The sequence below is a fragment of the Ranitomeya imitator genome, chromosome 7 (genome assembly GCF_032444005.1).
Source record: "Ranitomeya imitator isolate aRanImi1 chromosome 7, aRanImi1.pri, whole genome shotgun sequence".
In the NCBI taxonomy this organism is placed as follows: domain Eukaryota; kingdom Metazoa; phylum Chordata; class Amphibia; order Anura; family Dendrobatidae; genus Ranitomeya; species Ranitomeya imitator.
In genome coordinates this window covers 215677129-215693106 of record NC_091288.1, presented here as the reverse complement: position 1 = coordinate 215693106, position 15978 = coordinate 215677129, and the positions used below count along the sequence as shown (strand labels likewise).

Genomic DNA, 15978 nt, shown 5'->3' with positions numbered 1-15978 from the left:
AAAAGAAGATATGCTCTCCAAGAAAAGTATTAAAGGCTACAAATCTCGGCCAAAAGTGAATGTTTAGTTTTATTTTTATTTTTTTTGCAAAGAAAAGATGCAAAAGTTACAATTGGCGAAAAAGACGAGGAAAGTATCACCACAGTGAGCTACAAATAAAGCCTCACTTGCAACAGGCAAAAGCTCAATGTCCTTTTTTTCCGCTATCTTAGCTTCTCGGGTTTATAACCTGTTCCTTCAGAACTTCTCTATTTCATCAGAACTTTCTGCAGTCGATCACGTGATTCCTTCAGTCTTGCTGCCTCCTCATTAACCTGCTGAGTTGTCTGTTGAACTATTCTCCGAGATAGATCTTCTTCCGACATCTTTTTAATTCTGGACTCTGCTTCATTAATGCACATCTGTAGGAACTCCACGATTTTGCCCTCAGTTTCGGGGTTTGGTTTTGAGTTTTTCTCAGTGTAGTTTTCCAATATGATAAAGTGAGTTGACTTTAACTTTTTCAACTTTTCGATACATTTTCCAGAGTACTTGGAGGACGAGTAGTGTGTGATGACAATGATTGGGTGAATTCCTGTAAGTACAAAAAAAATCTCATAGTGGAATGGATCTGTCTTCAAGAAAAGTAAAAATATGAAATCTACAAAGATTATTGGGACCATCCTACCCTCCATGGAGATCAGGTAAATTACTGGGATGAACAAATAATTGGGAAACCAATGAAAGGAAGAAAAGACAAAATGAAAAATATTTCTTGTTCTAGACTCACTAACTAGCAATCGTGATGGACTTGGACCTCTAGGTTATGATATGGGGTCAATGTCTGCATACTACACCCCCCCAATAAAGGTCCCGTTGTTTTACGCCCTTCCAATACAGTTATTTCTGTTTATTTTTCTCTTGAGAACCAGTAGGACAAGAAGTTAGCTACTTCCTCCCTCTGTCAAGATCTTTTTTTCCCCCAGACAGCACCTCTCCTGTTCTTTGGCAGGGCTTCATAGGAAGCGGGTAGTTTTATCACTGCTTGACTGCCAGGCAGAATTGAAGAAAGGAACAGAGAGGAACTTCTGGGTGGCCGAGTGACAGAGGAATTTGTCCTTGTAGCTTATAGCATAATCACTGGAGAAGGACATCATGGTCAGAAGATTAGAAGGAGCAAGGCGAAGAGGAACACCAGCAATCCGATGGCTGAAAACTATCAAGATAACAGCGGAGAAGACCCTGGTGGACCTATCTAGGCTGCACAAGATCGATCTTCCTACAGATTCTTCTTTTATAAAGTCGCCATGGTTCGAGACCGAGCCGAAGACGGCCGCTAAAATAAAAAGTTTATATGGCTGACAGCGGTAGATATCAGCCAGCTACTTCCTATCTCAGAAAAGGATCAAAACTACAAAGAAATCACCAGGAAAAAAAATTATTCCATGGTTATAGGTATTCCTATGAATATAGACCCTACTGGTTATGAAGAAGTAATCCTAGATATATGAGGAGTTGGAAATGAGGTATGTAGTACAATGTTGCATTCTGGCAGCCATGTTGTATGGAATCATCAAGTTTCGGACACCTACCTGTGATATTGACCGTCACTCCATCTACTAAGAAGGTCTAACCAAAAGCCGCAATGTGATCACCTACCCGTGATGCTGTAAACGTCTGCTAGTAACTTCTCAACATTTTCATCCCAGACCGTTTTGCAGCTGAAATAAAATGTTTCCTTTCAGACACATTCTGTTCAATCAAAGTAAAATATGCTAAAAAAAATAACCGAGGAGAGAATCACTTCTCATAAATAACCGTAATTCAGGAAAGGCGTCTGCAGCACGAGAACATTGCGGGATGAGTGCGAGAACGGCGTAAAACAGAACTAAAGGTGCGACAACCTGAGACTACAATTGCCAAACCAGCTTTCGTAAGAGCGCTAGTTCCTGATCATTGATCAAGTCAGCGATCACCTGATGAAAAGGTCAAAACGCTCGTTTATCAGGTGATTGGATGGTTTATGTGGCATAAAAATCATGATTATTGGTATACATAGAGGATGTGCTGCTGATAAAATGGTGCTATATGAGCGCAGAATGATCATATTAGGTTCCAATATGTTCCCATAATTTCTCCTCTGCCAATAAGTGCTAATCAGTACGTATATACTGTAGTCTGCTGGGGCTCGTTATGAGCCAAAATGATCCCGTTTAAATGCAACTTAAAGGGAATTTATAATTAGGAAATGGCCTACCCCTATTGTTAAAAATATATATATATTTGTGCTAAATCTTATATATATTTCAAGTAGAAATCTTGCAGTTCTCGCACCGGCCACTGGGACTTTTTTTATTCTCTACCTTCCTGCTGTTTCAGGAAATGCACATTTACATTAGCAGCAAGGAATAGACTCCGCCCCTATCTTTTGTATTAAAGCATCTAATGAGCAAGTGCAAAGTTCATTGTGAAGCATCAGCTGTAACATCGCCTATTGTGATTGGTGGATCCTGTGTATAAAGGTGTTACCTGCCATTGTAATCTTGCCTTTAATGACAATTAGTCTGCTGAAAAGTCAATAAGTATCATTCTAAAATTGCCCCAGCAGCCAGTGTGAAAATTGCAAGGATACAAATTTTTGCATTATAGTAATAATAAAAATGAATTGCCAGAAATGTTAAAAAAAATAAATGAAACACAAAACCCTGACAGTCAATTATTTTCTAATGACACATTTAAATCTGAACCGGAAAAGTGTGAACAGCGGCTTTAAAAATGTGTAATAATAATAACAAAATCCTGGTCTGTGATTCTCGCCTGGTTCTTATAGTGTGGGAATATCCTGGATATTCACTATGTCTCCGCTCATTGAGCAAAAAAATAAAAGTAAAAAAATTTGATTATTGCAAAAAAACAAACAAAAAAAAAAACTTACCTATGTACAAACACAGGGACGACGAGATCTGTGGGTTCTCTTCGTTCCTCTTCATTATACACTCTGTAAGCTTCTCTTATGGATATTCCAGTCCAGGTCACTTTCCCAAATTCCCGAAGATGCCCTAATGGGAGAATAGACAGGTGAGGTCGGACTAATAACTTTTTTCTACGTGTGTGACGAGTTATCGGCCACTGTCCAATAACCGTCTTATTGCAGAGCTGGTCTTTAGCTTCTCTATATGTTACTGGGGCCTCCCTGAATACAAGGCCTACTAGCAATGATGTGGACATAAGAAATTCACAAGCAAATTTGACAGTTCACAATGATGTGGTCACAGAGTTTTTTAAGAATCCAAAATCATGTCTGAAAAATCACTCAAAAATTGTTGAGTTTTTGGAGCAGAATCTGAGCACAAACTCAAAGTTTCCTATCAGTTTCTGCTCGAAAAGCTCCATAGGTTTCTATAGTACAACCACTTTTTCTGGTCACATGTTCATTCTTTTGAGTGTTTTTTTTTCCACTTTAGGTTTGGAAAAATGTCCATTGGGAAAATAGAAAAATAGGAACTGCAGGTCACTTCTTTGAAGTAGCCTCAAACTAGGCACTGCCCAATTAAAAAGCTGCAAAAACACTTCAGGAAAACTATAATCTTTTCAAAACCGCTTCAGAAATCTAACATTTCCTCCAAAAACTCCATGCTGTAGAGAAAAATATTGTAAAATCCACAAAGAAATCTCTGGAGAGTGGACAAATTACCCTCAGGTATTACCCTAAGGGTATGTGTCCACGTTCAGGATTGCATCATGATTTGGTTAGGATTTTTCATCAGTATTTGTAGCCAAAACCAGGAGTGGGTGATAAATGCAGAAGTGGAGCATATGTTTATATTATACTTTTCCTCTAATTGTTCCACTCCTGGTTTTGGCTACAAATACTGATGTAAAATACTGACCAAATACTGATGCAATCCTGAACGTGGACACATACCCTTAGGGTATGTGCACACGTCAGGATTTCTTGCAGAAATTTTCCTGACAAAAAACGGACATTTCTGCCAGAAATCCGCATGCGTTTTTACCGCGATTTTGACGCGTTTTTTCCCCAAATGCATAGAATTGCGAGGAAAAACGCAGAAAATCCGCAAAAATAATGAACATGCTCATTTTTTACCGCAATGCGTTTTTTTCGCGGGAAAAAAACGCATCCATGTGCACAAAACATGCAGAATGCATTCTAAATGATAGAATGCATAATGTATGCGTTTTTAATGAGTTTTTATAGCGTTTTCAGCGCGAAAAAACGTGAAAAAAACTGTACGTGTGCACATAGCCTCACATTGAACATAAGGGATTAGCTAAAACTGGGGAAGTGAGAAAGAGCTGAGACTTCAACCCTCCTTGAAGTAAGATCTCCTGCTGTGAATAGGTAATTTGATGAGAACCAGCCAACAAGCCTAGGATTCCTATAATCGGAGGCGGAAAAGTACAGGGGCTTCCTCTGTTCAAAGGAATCAGCTTCCTCTGTTCAAACGAATTATCTCAGACCTTCGGGGCCAGTGGTCAGTAATCAATATCGGGGTATGCATCGATCCGATATTTATAGGAAATATATTTTAGGGCTCCAGCGAAGCTCCTTTGCCTAGTGACATCACACGCTGTAAGCGGCCGCTCCTCCCCGCCTTTTTTTCTCCGAGAATCCAGCGGTAGCGCCAGCCGGGGCGTCTCTGGCACTGCACGGCTCTGTGCACTCATCGTACAGACTCTGGAGTGAGGAATACGACCATTTGCGCACTACCTGGGCTTTATGAAGAAGACACAAGGTCCGAATGCCTGACCTGACTTGTTGCCAAGTAGGTAAAACACTGGCTCTGCTGCAGACATTTTGCCTAGAAGTTTATGTGGCATTGGCAGTGAAATCAAGGGCATAGTCACTATACGCAGGCATTTGGGATAACCGCGGTACTATCTAGTGCTAACACCTATGTACATTTGTATTTAGGGGCTGTCCAAACATAGTCCATAAGTCATTTAGTGTTACTTATACGCAGCATTACAGTGGTGCTTTACAGCTGCTTCCTTTATTAGATTGTCTATGAAGTTATGACTTAGCAGCCTTGATTGTGATATATTACCACGAGGGACAGTTGTGAACAATATTGGTTTGGGCCATAATTCTAGCGCGGTACCTATTTCCCTGTTTGAGTTTTCGAAAATTGTTTACACAGGAAAACTTGACATTTTCGATTGCGTAAAAAAAAAATCAGTTTGCACATAGACTAAGGGTGTGAGCCTTTTTGCAGAGTTTTTGGAGTGGAAACTGGGGGAAAACACAGAATTTTTTAGGAGGACTTTAGAGAGTTTCTGCTTCATTTACCTGACGATTGTGCATATGACATCAGCAGTACAGATGTAGAAGTGAGTGGTGTTGATGACATGAGGTCTGCACATACCTGCCAGTTATACATGTGACATGACCTGTGCTGCTCACCTCCAGATGTAGGAGTGGTGTTGATGACATGACTTCTGCACATACCTGCCATTTATAGATGTGACATGATCGGTTCTGCTCACCTCCAGATGTAGAAGTGAGTGGTGTTGATGACATGACGTCTGCACATACCTGCCAGTTATAGATGTGACATGATCGGTTCTGCTCACCTCCAGATGTAGGAGTGGTGTTGATGACATGAGGTCTGCACATACCTGCCAGTTATACATGTGACATGACCTGTGCTGCTCACCTCCAGATGTAGGAGTGGTGTTGATGACATGACGTCTGCACATACCTGCCAGTTATATATGTGACATGATCGGTTCTGCTCACCTCCAGATGTAGAAGTGAGTGGTGAAGATGACATGACGTCTGCACATACCTGCCAGTTATAGATGTGACATGATCGGTTCTGCTCACCTCCAGATGTAGAAGTGAGTGGTGTTGATGACATGACGTCTGCACATACCTGCCAGTTATAGATGTGACATGATCGGTTCTGCTCACCTCCAGATGTAGGAGTGATGTTGATGACATGAGGTCTGCACATACCTGCCAGTTATACATGTGACATGACCTGTGCTGCTCACCTCCAGATGTAGGAGTGAGTGGTGACGGTGACATGACGTCAGCACATACCTGCCAGTTATACATGTGACATGATCGGTACTGCTCACCTCCAGATGTAGAAGTGAGTGGTGAAGATAGTATGATGTCTGCACATACCTGCCAGTTATAGATGTGACATGATCGGTACTGCTCACCTCCAGATGTAGGAGTGAGTGGTGACGATGACATGACGTCTGCACATACCTGCCAGTTATAGATGTGACATAATTCGTGCTGCTCACCTCCAGGCGTAGAAGTGAGTGATGATGATGACATGACGTCAGCACATACCTGCCAGTTATAGATGTGATATGACCCGTGCTGCTCACCTCCAGATGCGGCTGTGAGTGTTTACGATGACATGACGTCTGCACATACCTGCCAGTTATGTTGTGAAAGGCAATTCAGTACCACAATGGACATAGCGGTCAGAGCACATACAGTGATCTGACAATAACCCAAAATCATAGAACGAGCTCTGAGACGTGTGAACTCTGCAGACCGCAATCCCTAATCCTCTCCAAACAACACTAGAGGCAGCCGTGGATTGCGCCTAACTCTGCCTATGCAACTCGGCACAGCCTGAGAAATTAACTAGCCTGAAGATAGAAAATAAGCCTACCTTGCCGCAGAGAAATACCCCAAAGGAAAAGGCAGCCCCCCACATATAATGACTGTGAGTTAAGATGAAAAGACAAACGTAGAGATGAAATAGATTCAGCAAAGTGAGGCCCGACTTTCTTAACAGAGCGAGGATAGCAAAGGTAACTTTGCGGTCTACACAAAACCCTAAAGAAAACCACGCAAAGGGGGCAAAAAGACCCTCCGTACCGAACTAACGGCACGGAGGTACACCCTTTGCGTCCCAGAGCTTCCAGCAACAAATTAGACAAGCTGGACAGAAAAAATAGCAAAGAAGAACTTAGCTATGCAGAGCAGCAGGCCACAGGAATGATCCAGGGAAAAGCAAGTCCAACACTGGAACATTGACAGGAAGCCAGGATCAAAGCATTAGGTGGAGTTAAGTAGAGAAGCAGCTAACGACCTCACCAGATCACCTGAGGGAGGAAACTCAGAAGCCGCAGTACTACTTCCCTCCACCAACAGAAGCTCACAGAGAGAATCAGCCGAAGTACCACTTGCGACCACAGGAGGGAGCTATGCCACAGAATTCACAACAGTACCCCCCCCCCCTTGAGGAGGGGTCACCGAACCCTCACCAGAGCCCCCAGGCCGACCAGGATGAGCCACATGAAAGGCACGAACAAGATCGGGAGCATGGACATCAGAGGCAAAAACCTAGGAATTATCTTCCTGAGCATAACCCTTCCATTTAACCAGATACTGGAGTTTCCGTCTAGAAACACGAGAATCCAAAATCTTCTCCACAATATACTCCAATTCCCCCTCCACCAAAACCGGGGCAGGAGGATCAACAGATGGAACCATAGGTGCCACGTATCTCCGCAACAATGACCTATGGAATACGTTATGTATGGAAAAAGAATCTGGAAGGGTCAGACGAAAAGACACAGGATTAAGAACCTCAGAAATCCTATACGGACCAATGAAACCAGGTTTAAACTTAGGAGAGGAAACCTTCATAGGAATATGACGAGAAGATAACCAAACCAGATCCCCAACACGAAGTCGGGGACCCACACGGCGTCTGCGATTAGCGAAACGTTGAGCCTTCTCCTGGGACAAGGTCAAATTGTCCACTACATGAGTCCAAATCTGCTGCAACCTGTCCACCACAGTATCCACACCAGGACAGTCCGAAGACTCAACCTGTCCTGAAGAGAAACGAGGATGGAACCCAGAATTGCAGAAAAATGGCGAAACCAAGGTAGCCGAGCAGGCCCGATTATTAAGGGCGAACTCAGCCAAAGGCAAAAAGGACACCCAGTCATCCTGATCGGCAGAAACAAAGCATCTCAGATATGTTTCCAAGGTCTGATTGGTTCGTTCGGTCTGGCCATTAGACTGAGGATGGAAAGCCGAGGAAAAATACAAGTCAATGCCCATCCTACCACAAAAGGCTCGCCAAAACCTTCAAACAAACTGGGAACCTCTGTCAGAAACGATATTCTCTGGAATGCCATGTAAACGAACCACATGCTGGAAGAACAATGGCACCAAATCAGAGGAGGAAGGCAATTTAGACAAGGGTACCAGATGGACCATCTTAGAAAAGCGATCACAGACCACCCAAATGACTGACATCTTTTGAGAAACGGGAAGATCAGAAATAAAATCCATAGAGATATGTGTCCAAGGCCTCTTCGGGACCGGCAAGGGCAAAAGCAACCCACTGGCACGAGAACAGCAGGGCTTAGCCCGAGCACAAATCCCACAGGACTGCACAAAAGCACGCACATCCCGCGACAGAGACAGCCACCAAAAGGATCTAGCCACTAACTCTCTGGTACCAAAGATTCCAGGATGACCAGCCAACACCGAACAATGAACCTCAGAGATAACTTTATTGGTCCACCTATCAGGGACAAACAGTCTCTCCGCTGGACAACGATCCGGTTTATTAACCTGAAATTTTTGCAGCACCCGCCGCAAATCAGGGGAGATGGCAGACACAATTACTCCTTCCTTGAGGATACCCGCCGGCTCAGACAAACCCGGAGAGTCTGGCACAAAACTCCTAGACAGAGCATCCGCCTTCACATTTTTAGAGCCCGGAAGGTACTAAATCACAAAGTCAAAACGGGCAAAAAACAGCGACCAACGAGCCTGTCTAGGATTCAACCGCTTAGCAGACTCAAGATAAGTCAAGTTCTTATGATCAGTCAATACCACCACGCGATGCTTAGCTCCTTCAAGCCAATGATGCCACTCCTCGAATGCCCACTTCATGGCCAGCAACTCTCGGTTGCCTACATCATAATTTCGCTCAGCAGGCGAAAACTTCCTGGAAAAAAAAGCGCATGGTTTCATCACTGAGCAATCAGAAGCTCTCTGCGACAAAACAGCCCCTGCTCCAATCTCAGAAGCATCAACCTCGACCTGGAACGGAAGAGAAACATCTGGTTGACACAACACAGGGGCAGAAGAAAAACGACGCTTCAACTCTTGAAAAGCTTCCACAGCAGCAGAAGACCAATTGACCAAATCAGCACCCTTCTTGGTCAAATCGGTCAATGGTTTGGCAATACTAGAAAAATTGCAGATGAAGCGACGATAAAAATTAGCAAAGCCCAGGAACTTTTGCAGACTTTTCAGAGATGTCGGCTGAGTCCAATCATGGATGGCTTGGACCTTAACAGGATCCATCTCGATAGTAGAAGGGGAAAAGATGAACCCCAAAAATGAAACCTTCTGCACACCAAAGAGACACTTTGATCCCTTCACAAACAAAGAATTAGCACGCAGGACCTGAAAAACTGTTCTGACCTGCTTCACATGAGACTCCCAATCGTACGAGAGGATCAAAATGTCATCCAAGTACACAATCAGGAATTTATCCAGGTACTCTCGGAAGATGTCAAGCTGATCCACAAATGAAGACAGACTTCTAATGTCCATCACCACACCTGTGTACTGAACCACCCAAATGTCTAGGGGGAAAAAAAGGCAAAACACAGTGTAAAGAAAAAAAAAATGGTCTCAGAACTTCTTTTTTCCCTCTATTGAGAATCATTAGTACTTTTGGCTTCCTGTACTGTTATGAAAGGCAATTCAGTACCACAATGGACATAGCGGTCAGAGCACATACAGTGATCTGACAATAACCCAAAATCATAGAACGAACTCTGAGACGTGGGAACTCTGCAGACCGCAATCCCTAATCCTCTCCAAACAACACTAGAGGCAGCCGTGGATTGCGCCTAACTCTGCCTATGCAACTCGGCACAGCCTGAGAAACTAACTAGCCTGAAGATAGATAATAAGCCTACCTTGCCTCAGAGAAATACCCCAAAAGAAAAGGCAGCCCCCCACATATAATGACTGTGAGTTAAGATGAAAAGACAAACGTAGAGATGAAATAGATTCAGCAAAGTGAGGCCCGACTTTCTTAACAGAGCGAGGATAGCAAAGGTAACTTTGCGGTCTACACAAAACCCTAAAGAAAACCACGCAAAGGGGGCAAAAAGACCCTCCGTACCGAACTAACGGCACGGAGGTACACCCTTTGCGTCCCAGAGCTTCCAGCAACAAATTAGACAAGCTGGACAGAAAAAATAGCAAACAAATAGCAAAGAAGAACTTAGCTATGCAGAGCAGCAGGCCACAGGAATGATCCAGGGAAAAGCAAGTCCAACACTGGAACATTGACAGGAAGCCAGGATCAAAGCATTAGGTGGAGTTAAGTAGAGAAGCACCTAACGACCTCACCAGATCACCTGAGGGAGGAAACTCAGAAGCCGCTGTACCACTTTCCTCCACAAACGGAAGCTCCCAGAGAGAATCAGCCGAAGTACCACTTGTGACCACAGGAGGGAGCTCTGCCACAGAATTCACAACACAGTTATATATGTGACATGACCCGTGCTGCTCACCTCCAGATGCGGCTGTGAGTGGTGACGATGATATGACGTCAGCACATACCTGCCAGTTATAGATGTGACATGATCCATACTACTCACCTCCAGATGTAGAAGTTAGTGGTGACGGTGACATGACGTCTGCACATACCTGCCAGTTATAGATGTGACATGTATAACATGTATCACCTCCAGATGCGGATGTGAGAGGTGCCACCTAACCCCTTTTAGGCGCTTTCTGAATACTCACTGAACTGGGCTCGCATCTCTAGCACCTCCGTTGGATTCAGCTTGTTGAACCCCCGGTTATCGATCATCACCAAATGGTTTGTCAGTTCAAATTCCTTTCTCTCCATCGTCATTCCTCCGTGATTTGAGCCATAAGGCGCCGTGTTGTATCCTTCGCCCTTCATTACACACAGGCAAGAATTAATGAGCGACGATTTCCCATGACCGAGCATCCCGAAAACTTGCAGGAGGACTCTCTGGATTCCATTGTTGATGTTCCCCAAAGTGCGACCCGGGTAGTATTCAGTAATGATCTGCCACGGAGATGAAGAAGCATTCGTCATGTTAAACCCCCCCATCTTCGCACAATACATGGTCAGCTAAAGCTGAAGCTGCTCCAATGCTTTCAGTTTCAAAAGTGAAAGTAACTTTGGAAAAAAAAAGGCGGAGAAGAGATCAGCAGATTATTCGAGGACAGAAAAATGCATTTAAAGGGAAACCTCATAATTCAGATACAGTGGTTCATATGCCATGTCCCTGATCTTTGGTTCTCCTTTCAAAAAAACAGCGCCACCCCTGTCTACAGGTTGTGTGTGGAATTGCTGCTCAGATTCGTTCAACTTAATTTAAGTTTGGTGTCCGCAGCATTACAGCATCACTCCATTACGTTTATCAAAATATTTTTAGATTTTATTTCACTATTTGCATCTGGGGAAAAGCATGATGATGAAAACTTTTACGTTTATGTATTTTTGTTTTTAATTTTTTTTTTCACATTTTTCAATAGTTACGGTAGGTAAGGGGGGTTCAGATTGTTCCAATGGCGGCTGCTCACTGCAGACTGTTATTAAGTTTCACGTATGCAGTGTGCTCCCCCTAGTGGTGACTGCAGGCACAAAAAATTATACTTTAAGATTCTGTGTCCAAAAAATGGAGCTGCAACTGCAATAAAGATCGATCACTGAACAAAGCAGCACTGACTATTTTCTTATACATCCATTTATATTCTAAAAAAAACAACAACACCACATCCTCTAAAAGGTGGACAGAATCTGAAAAAAGAGCTGAGGTGTGAGAAAATGCAGTGAAAATGAGGAAAACCGCAAACATATGGCTATAATTATTTACTTCTGTCTAATCCAGAATGTTTGATCATCTGTCACCAGTAGGATAGGACGGATCACCAGGTCTGTGGCAGGAAAATTGTATTTTCCCGATTAAATAGCGCACCCCGAATCCACAGCACCAATCCAGTACTGAACCCCTTATAGCCCAAGAACATGGAGTGTATTTTAAGAAAATGCTGAAGGGATTATACTTTGCTCTATGGCGCTGTAAATTATTCTGATTTTTGCTGCAGACATAAAAGATACACATATTTATTTACCACCCTAACTATAGACCTAACTCTATCCTACCCCCACCTCTACCCCAACCCTAGTACCACCTCTACCCTAAGCTGTAATCCTAACCTGATCCTAGTACCACCTCTACCCTAAGCTGTAATCCTAACCTGACCCTAGTACCATCCCTACCCCAGCTGTAATCATAATCCAACCCTAGTACCACCTCTACCCAAGCTGTAATCCTAACCCAACCCTAGTACCACCTCTACCCTAGCTGTAATCATAATCCAACCCTAGTACCTCTACTCTAGCTATAGTCCTAACCCAACCCTAGTACCACCTCTAATCTAGCTGTAGTCCTAACCCGACCCTAGTACCACCTCTACCCTAGCTGTAATCCTAACCCAACCCTAGTACCACCTCTACCCTAGCTGTAATCCTAACCCAACCCTAGAACCACCTCTACCCTAGCTGTAATCCTAATCCAACCCTAGTACCACCTCTACCCAAGCTGTAATCCTAACCCAACCCTAGTACCACCTCTACCCTAGCTGTAATCCTAACCCAACCCTAGTACCACCTCTACCCTAGCTGTAATCCTAATCCAACCCTAGTACCACCTCTACCCAAGCTGTAATCCTAACCCAACCCTAGTACCACCTCTACCCTAGCTGTAATCCTAACCCAACCCTAGTACCACCTCTACCCTAGCTGTAATCCTAATCCAACCCTAGTACCACCTCTACCATAGCTGTAATCCTAACCCAACCCTAGTACCACCACTAATCCTAACCCAACCCTAGCTCTAATCCTAACCTACCCTAGTACCACCTCTACCCTAGCTCTAATCATTACCCAATCCTAGTACCACCTCTACCCTTGCTCTAATCCTAACCCAACCCTCGTACCACCTCTACCCCAGCTCTTTTTCTAACCCAACCCTTGTACCACCTCTACCCTAGCTCTAATCCTGACCCAACCCTAGTACCACCTCTAATCCTAACCCAACCCTAGCTCTAATCCTAACCTACCTTAGTACCACCTCTACCCTAGCTCTAATCCCAACCCAACCCTAGTACCACCTCTACCCTAGCTCTAATCCTAACCTACCCTAGTACCACCTCTACTCTAGCGCTAATTCTAATCCAACCCTAGTACCACCTCTACCCTAGCTCTAATCCCAACCCAACCCTAGTACCACCTCTACCCTAGCTCTAATCCTAACCTACCCTAGTACCACCTCTACTCTAGCTGCAATCCTAACCCAACCCTAGTACCACCTCTACATTAGCTCTAATCCTAACCCAACCCTAATACCACCTCTACTCTAGCTGTAATCCTAACCCAACCCTAATACCACCTCTAATCCTAACCCAACCCTAGTACCACCTCTACCCTAGCTCTAATCCTAACCCAACCCTAGTACCATCTTTACCTGCACCCCTGTAGAGTTTGGTGCCTGGGTTACACCACTACCAGTGTACGTCAGATGCCATGACATCAAAACTTTTCAACTATAGGAAAATATCGAGCGACTTCTGACTGAGTCATAGTTGGTCCATTTCCCCCGTGGAAGCATTGTGGTTGTGATTTGTACAGAGAAAAATGACATTTCAATAGTCACAAGTGAACTGCAGCTTAAAGGGACGTTCCAGTCTTCGATTTATGCATCACAGACACGACACGTGTGATATAAAAGAGCCTTTAATAAAGTGTAACAGCAGTTAGTGGTCGTTAGTCGCACACAATCCTCCGCTCTCTACTCGTTTCCCACAGGCGGATCAGTAGTATTAGAGTGCGCCCCCTTCTGGCGACAGGACACTGTGATTAGCGTACATATTACACCCCATATACACGGTATACAGCGTGTGCTCCCATCTCAGCCTCCGCAGTCCCGTGACTCAGGTGTCGCTCAGCTGACTGACTGTGATAATTAAGTGTCTTTGGCATGCTCAAATACTATGTTCGAGTCTCCGTGGCTGCATGGCTTGCGGCTGTTTGATAGCAACTGCGGGGACTCAAACATAATATTTGCGTATGCAGAAGACACTTATCACAAGAGCATGCTCAGATACCACCTTATCGGAGCATGCTTGCTCATCACTAATGGTGACACCACCGGGGTTACATAGTCACATAACGCAGGTGCATGGGGTCACATTGTGACCCATAAGGTACTGCTACCGCACCAAAAACAAGTTGCAAAAAAATCCAACTTTTTGCAAATCAAGGCAACTCCAATCAACATCAATATGCTGAGTCTAAAAGCGGCATAGGGTGGTCTCTGCCAACACAACTGTGACATGGCCAAAGTTACCGTAAAGGTAGAGCTTCCCTTTAGGGTACTTTCCCATATAGCAAAAATTTGGCAGATGTATTTACAGGATTTGATAGTAGGAATCACAGGCAAACGTTGCAAATAATTTTTACAATGTAAATTGACAAGAGCATTGGCACGTGGCAATGCCCCCTAACATAGACAAGAGGGTTAGCAGACATACCCATCTGGGCGGCCATCTCTTCCCGCTCTTCCGGGCTCATTTTGCCAAGCCCTCAGTTATCGGTGATGAGCACTTTAGATGACAGGTTATAGTCCATTCTCTCCATAGTGATAGGTTTGTCAGACTTCCCAGATCCAGCCACATTGGTAAAAGTTCCTCCGTGGACAATATTCATGCACGTGTTAATAAAAGAGGATTTTCCGTACCCCTGCATCCCAAATAATTGCAGGCTGACCTGTTCATACTTAGATTCCGGGCTGTAATCATGGAGCCTTTGCAGTGATGAGTCATTGCTTATCGAGTCCACCATCTCTCTAAGCAAAAAAGCAACAAGAAAAGACATAAAAACCGACAAAATATTTATTACACTTATTAGGCATAATACCAAAGTCACATTTAATGGAAATTACATGTTATAATATTCTGAGCCCATGCACTTTAACAAATAAAGTTCAGTCTCCAAGATTTGATTGGATAGACTGTAAGGATATGCTGTGAGTTGTAGTCCCACAACAGCTGGTGCACTAAACTTCAAAGAAACATGAGGAATAAAATCCACCGAACCCAACAAAAATAATCCATTTTAATATAGAAATAATGTAGCTGCATACAACGTGGACCTAGCTGCCTTCCGAGAGAACTCAACAGCCCTCAGGTACTGCTGAAGCACAGATAATATGCAGGTAGAATTTGCATGAAAGGTAATAAAAAAATGGCAAAGTTCCTGAGACTGTGTGTAATTACAAGATTCTTCCTGCTGTTTACAAGAATGGGATGAAAATATATAAAGATATGTTAGAGGAACAGGTACAGATTCATTGTACTTTGCCTCTTAATGTAAGTGTCACGACACAGCTGTCGAGTGACCTGGGACCATGGGCTCCTTTCCTGGCCCTACACTCTGAGGCGCCGTAGCTCGCCCTGTTCCTGGGGATACTTCAGATGGGAAAGATGCCAGGGCCCTTCGTCTGTCCCCTTCCTCCACCCAGGGAAGAGGGGGCGCTATTGTGCACCGCAGTACACCAACCCGACAAACAGATCAACAAAGACATGGGGTAACTGAAAACTCCACACACAAAATATTCACTCACATATAACAGAGGAATCCACCGGGGTGTGCAGGAAGAGGAAGAAAGCAAAACAGGGAAGGATAAGGAATTGTCAAGCCCACAAACCAAACATCAGTCGCTTCTAGCTCCTCCAGCTCTCCTCTTACAGTATCAACTTCTCTCTCCTTTTGTAATGCATCAAGAGCTAACTCTGACAAGGACTTGGTATTAGAGGCCACATTTTAGAGAAAAGGAGTGGCTAACCGATCACAGCTGAACACAGGGATTTCCAACATGGCTGACTAACCCCTGTCCTGCTGGAAGAAATAAACACATTTA

The 15978-nt window shown here is 43.9% G+C and overlaps 1 protein-coding gene across 2 annotated transcripts; it reads right to left on the bottom strand.

The window, feature by feature from the left end:
- Positions 1–46: 46 nt before the first annotated feature.
- LOC138645486 (uncharacterized) lies at positions 47–14721 on the bottom strand. Of its 2 annotated transcripts, XM_069734845.1 has the most exons (5): positions 14591–14721; positions 10766–11057; positions 2915–3038; positions 1639–1700; positions 87–574 (listed from the first exon to the last, which is right to left on the bottom strand). In XM_069734845.1, the coding sequence occupies exons 2-5, from the start codon at positions 10974–10976 to the stop codon at positions 249–251; spliced, it is 723 nt and encodes a 240-aa protein (XP_069590946.1). In that variant the 5' UTR covers positions 10977–11057; positions 14591–14721; the 3' UTR covers positions 87–248. The 2 variants fall into 2 exon arrangements, with proteins under 2 accessions (XP_069590945.1, XP_069590946.1); XM_069734844.1 differs by lacking the exon at positions 14591–14721 and having other exon boundaries at positions 47–574; positions 10766–11163.
- Between the last annotated feature and the right edge of the window lie 1257 nt (positions 14722–15978).

What these genes read in the sequence shown, in the direction of transcription:
- LOC138645486 (XM_069734844.1), bottom strand. Translation starts at nt 11,117, where the DNA reads ATGTATTGTGCGAAGATGGGGGGGTTTAACATGACGAATGCTTCTTCA. An exon ending in GTCCCTGTGTTTGTACATAG is followed by an intron (nt 1,701 to 2,914) that starts GTAAGTTTTTTT and finishes ATTTTATTTCAG; the next exon opens with CTGCAAAACGGTCTGGGATG. An exon ending in AGACGTTTACAGCATCACGG is followed by an intron (nt 575 to 1,638) that starts GTAGGTGATCAC and finishes TTGTACTTACAG; the next exon opens with GAATTCACCCAATCATTGTC.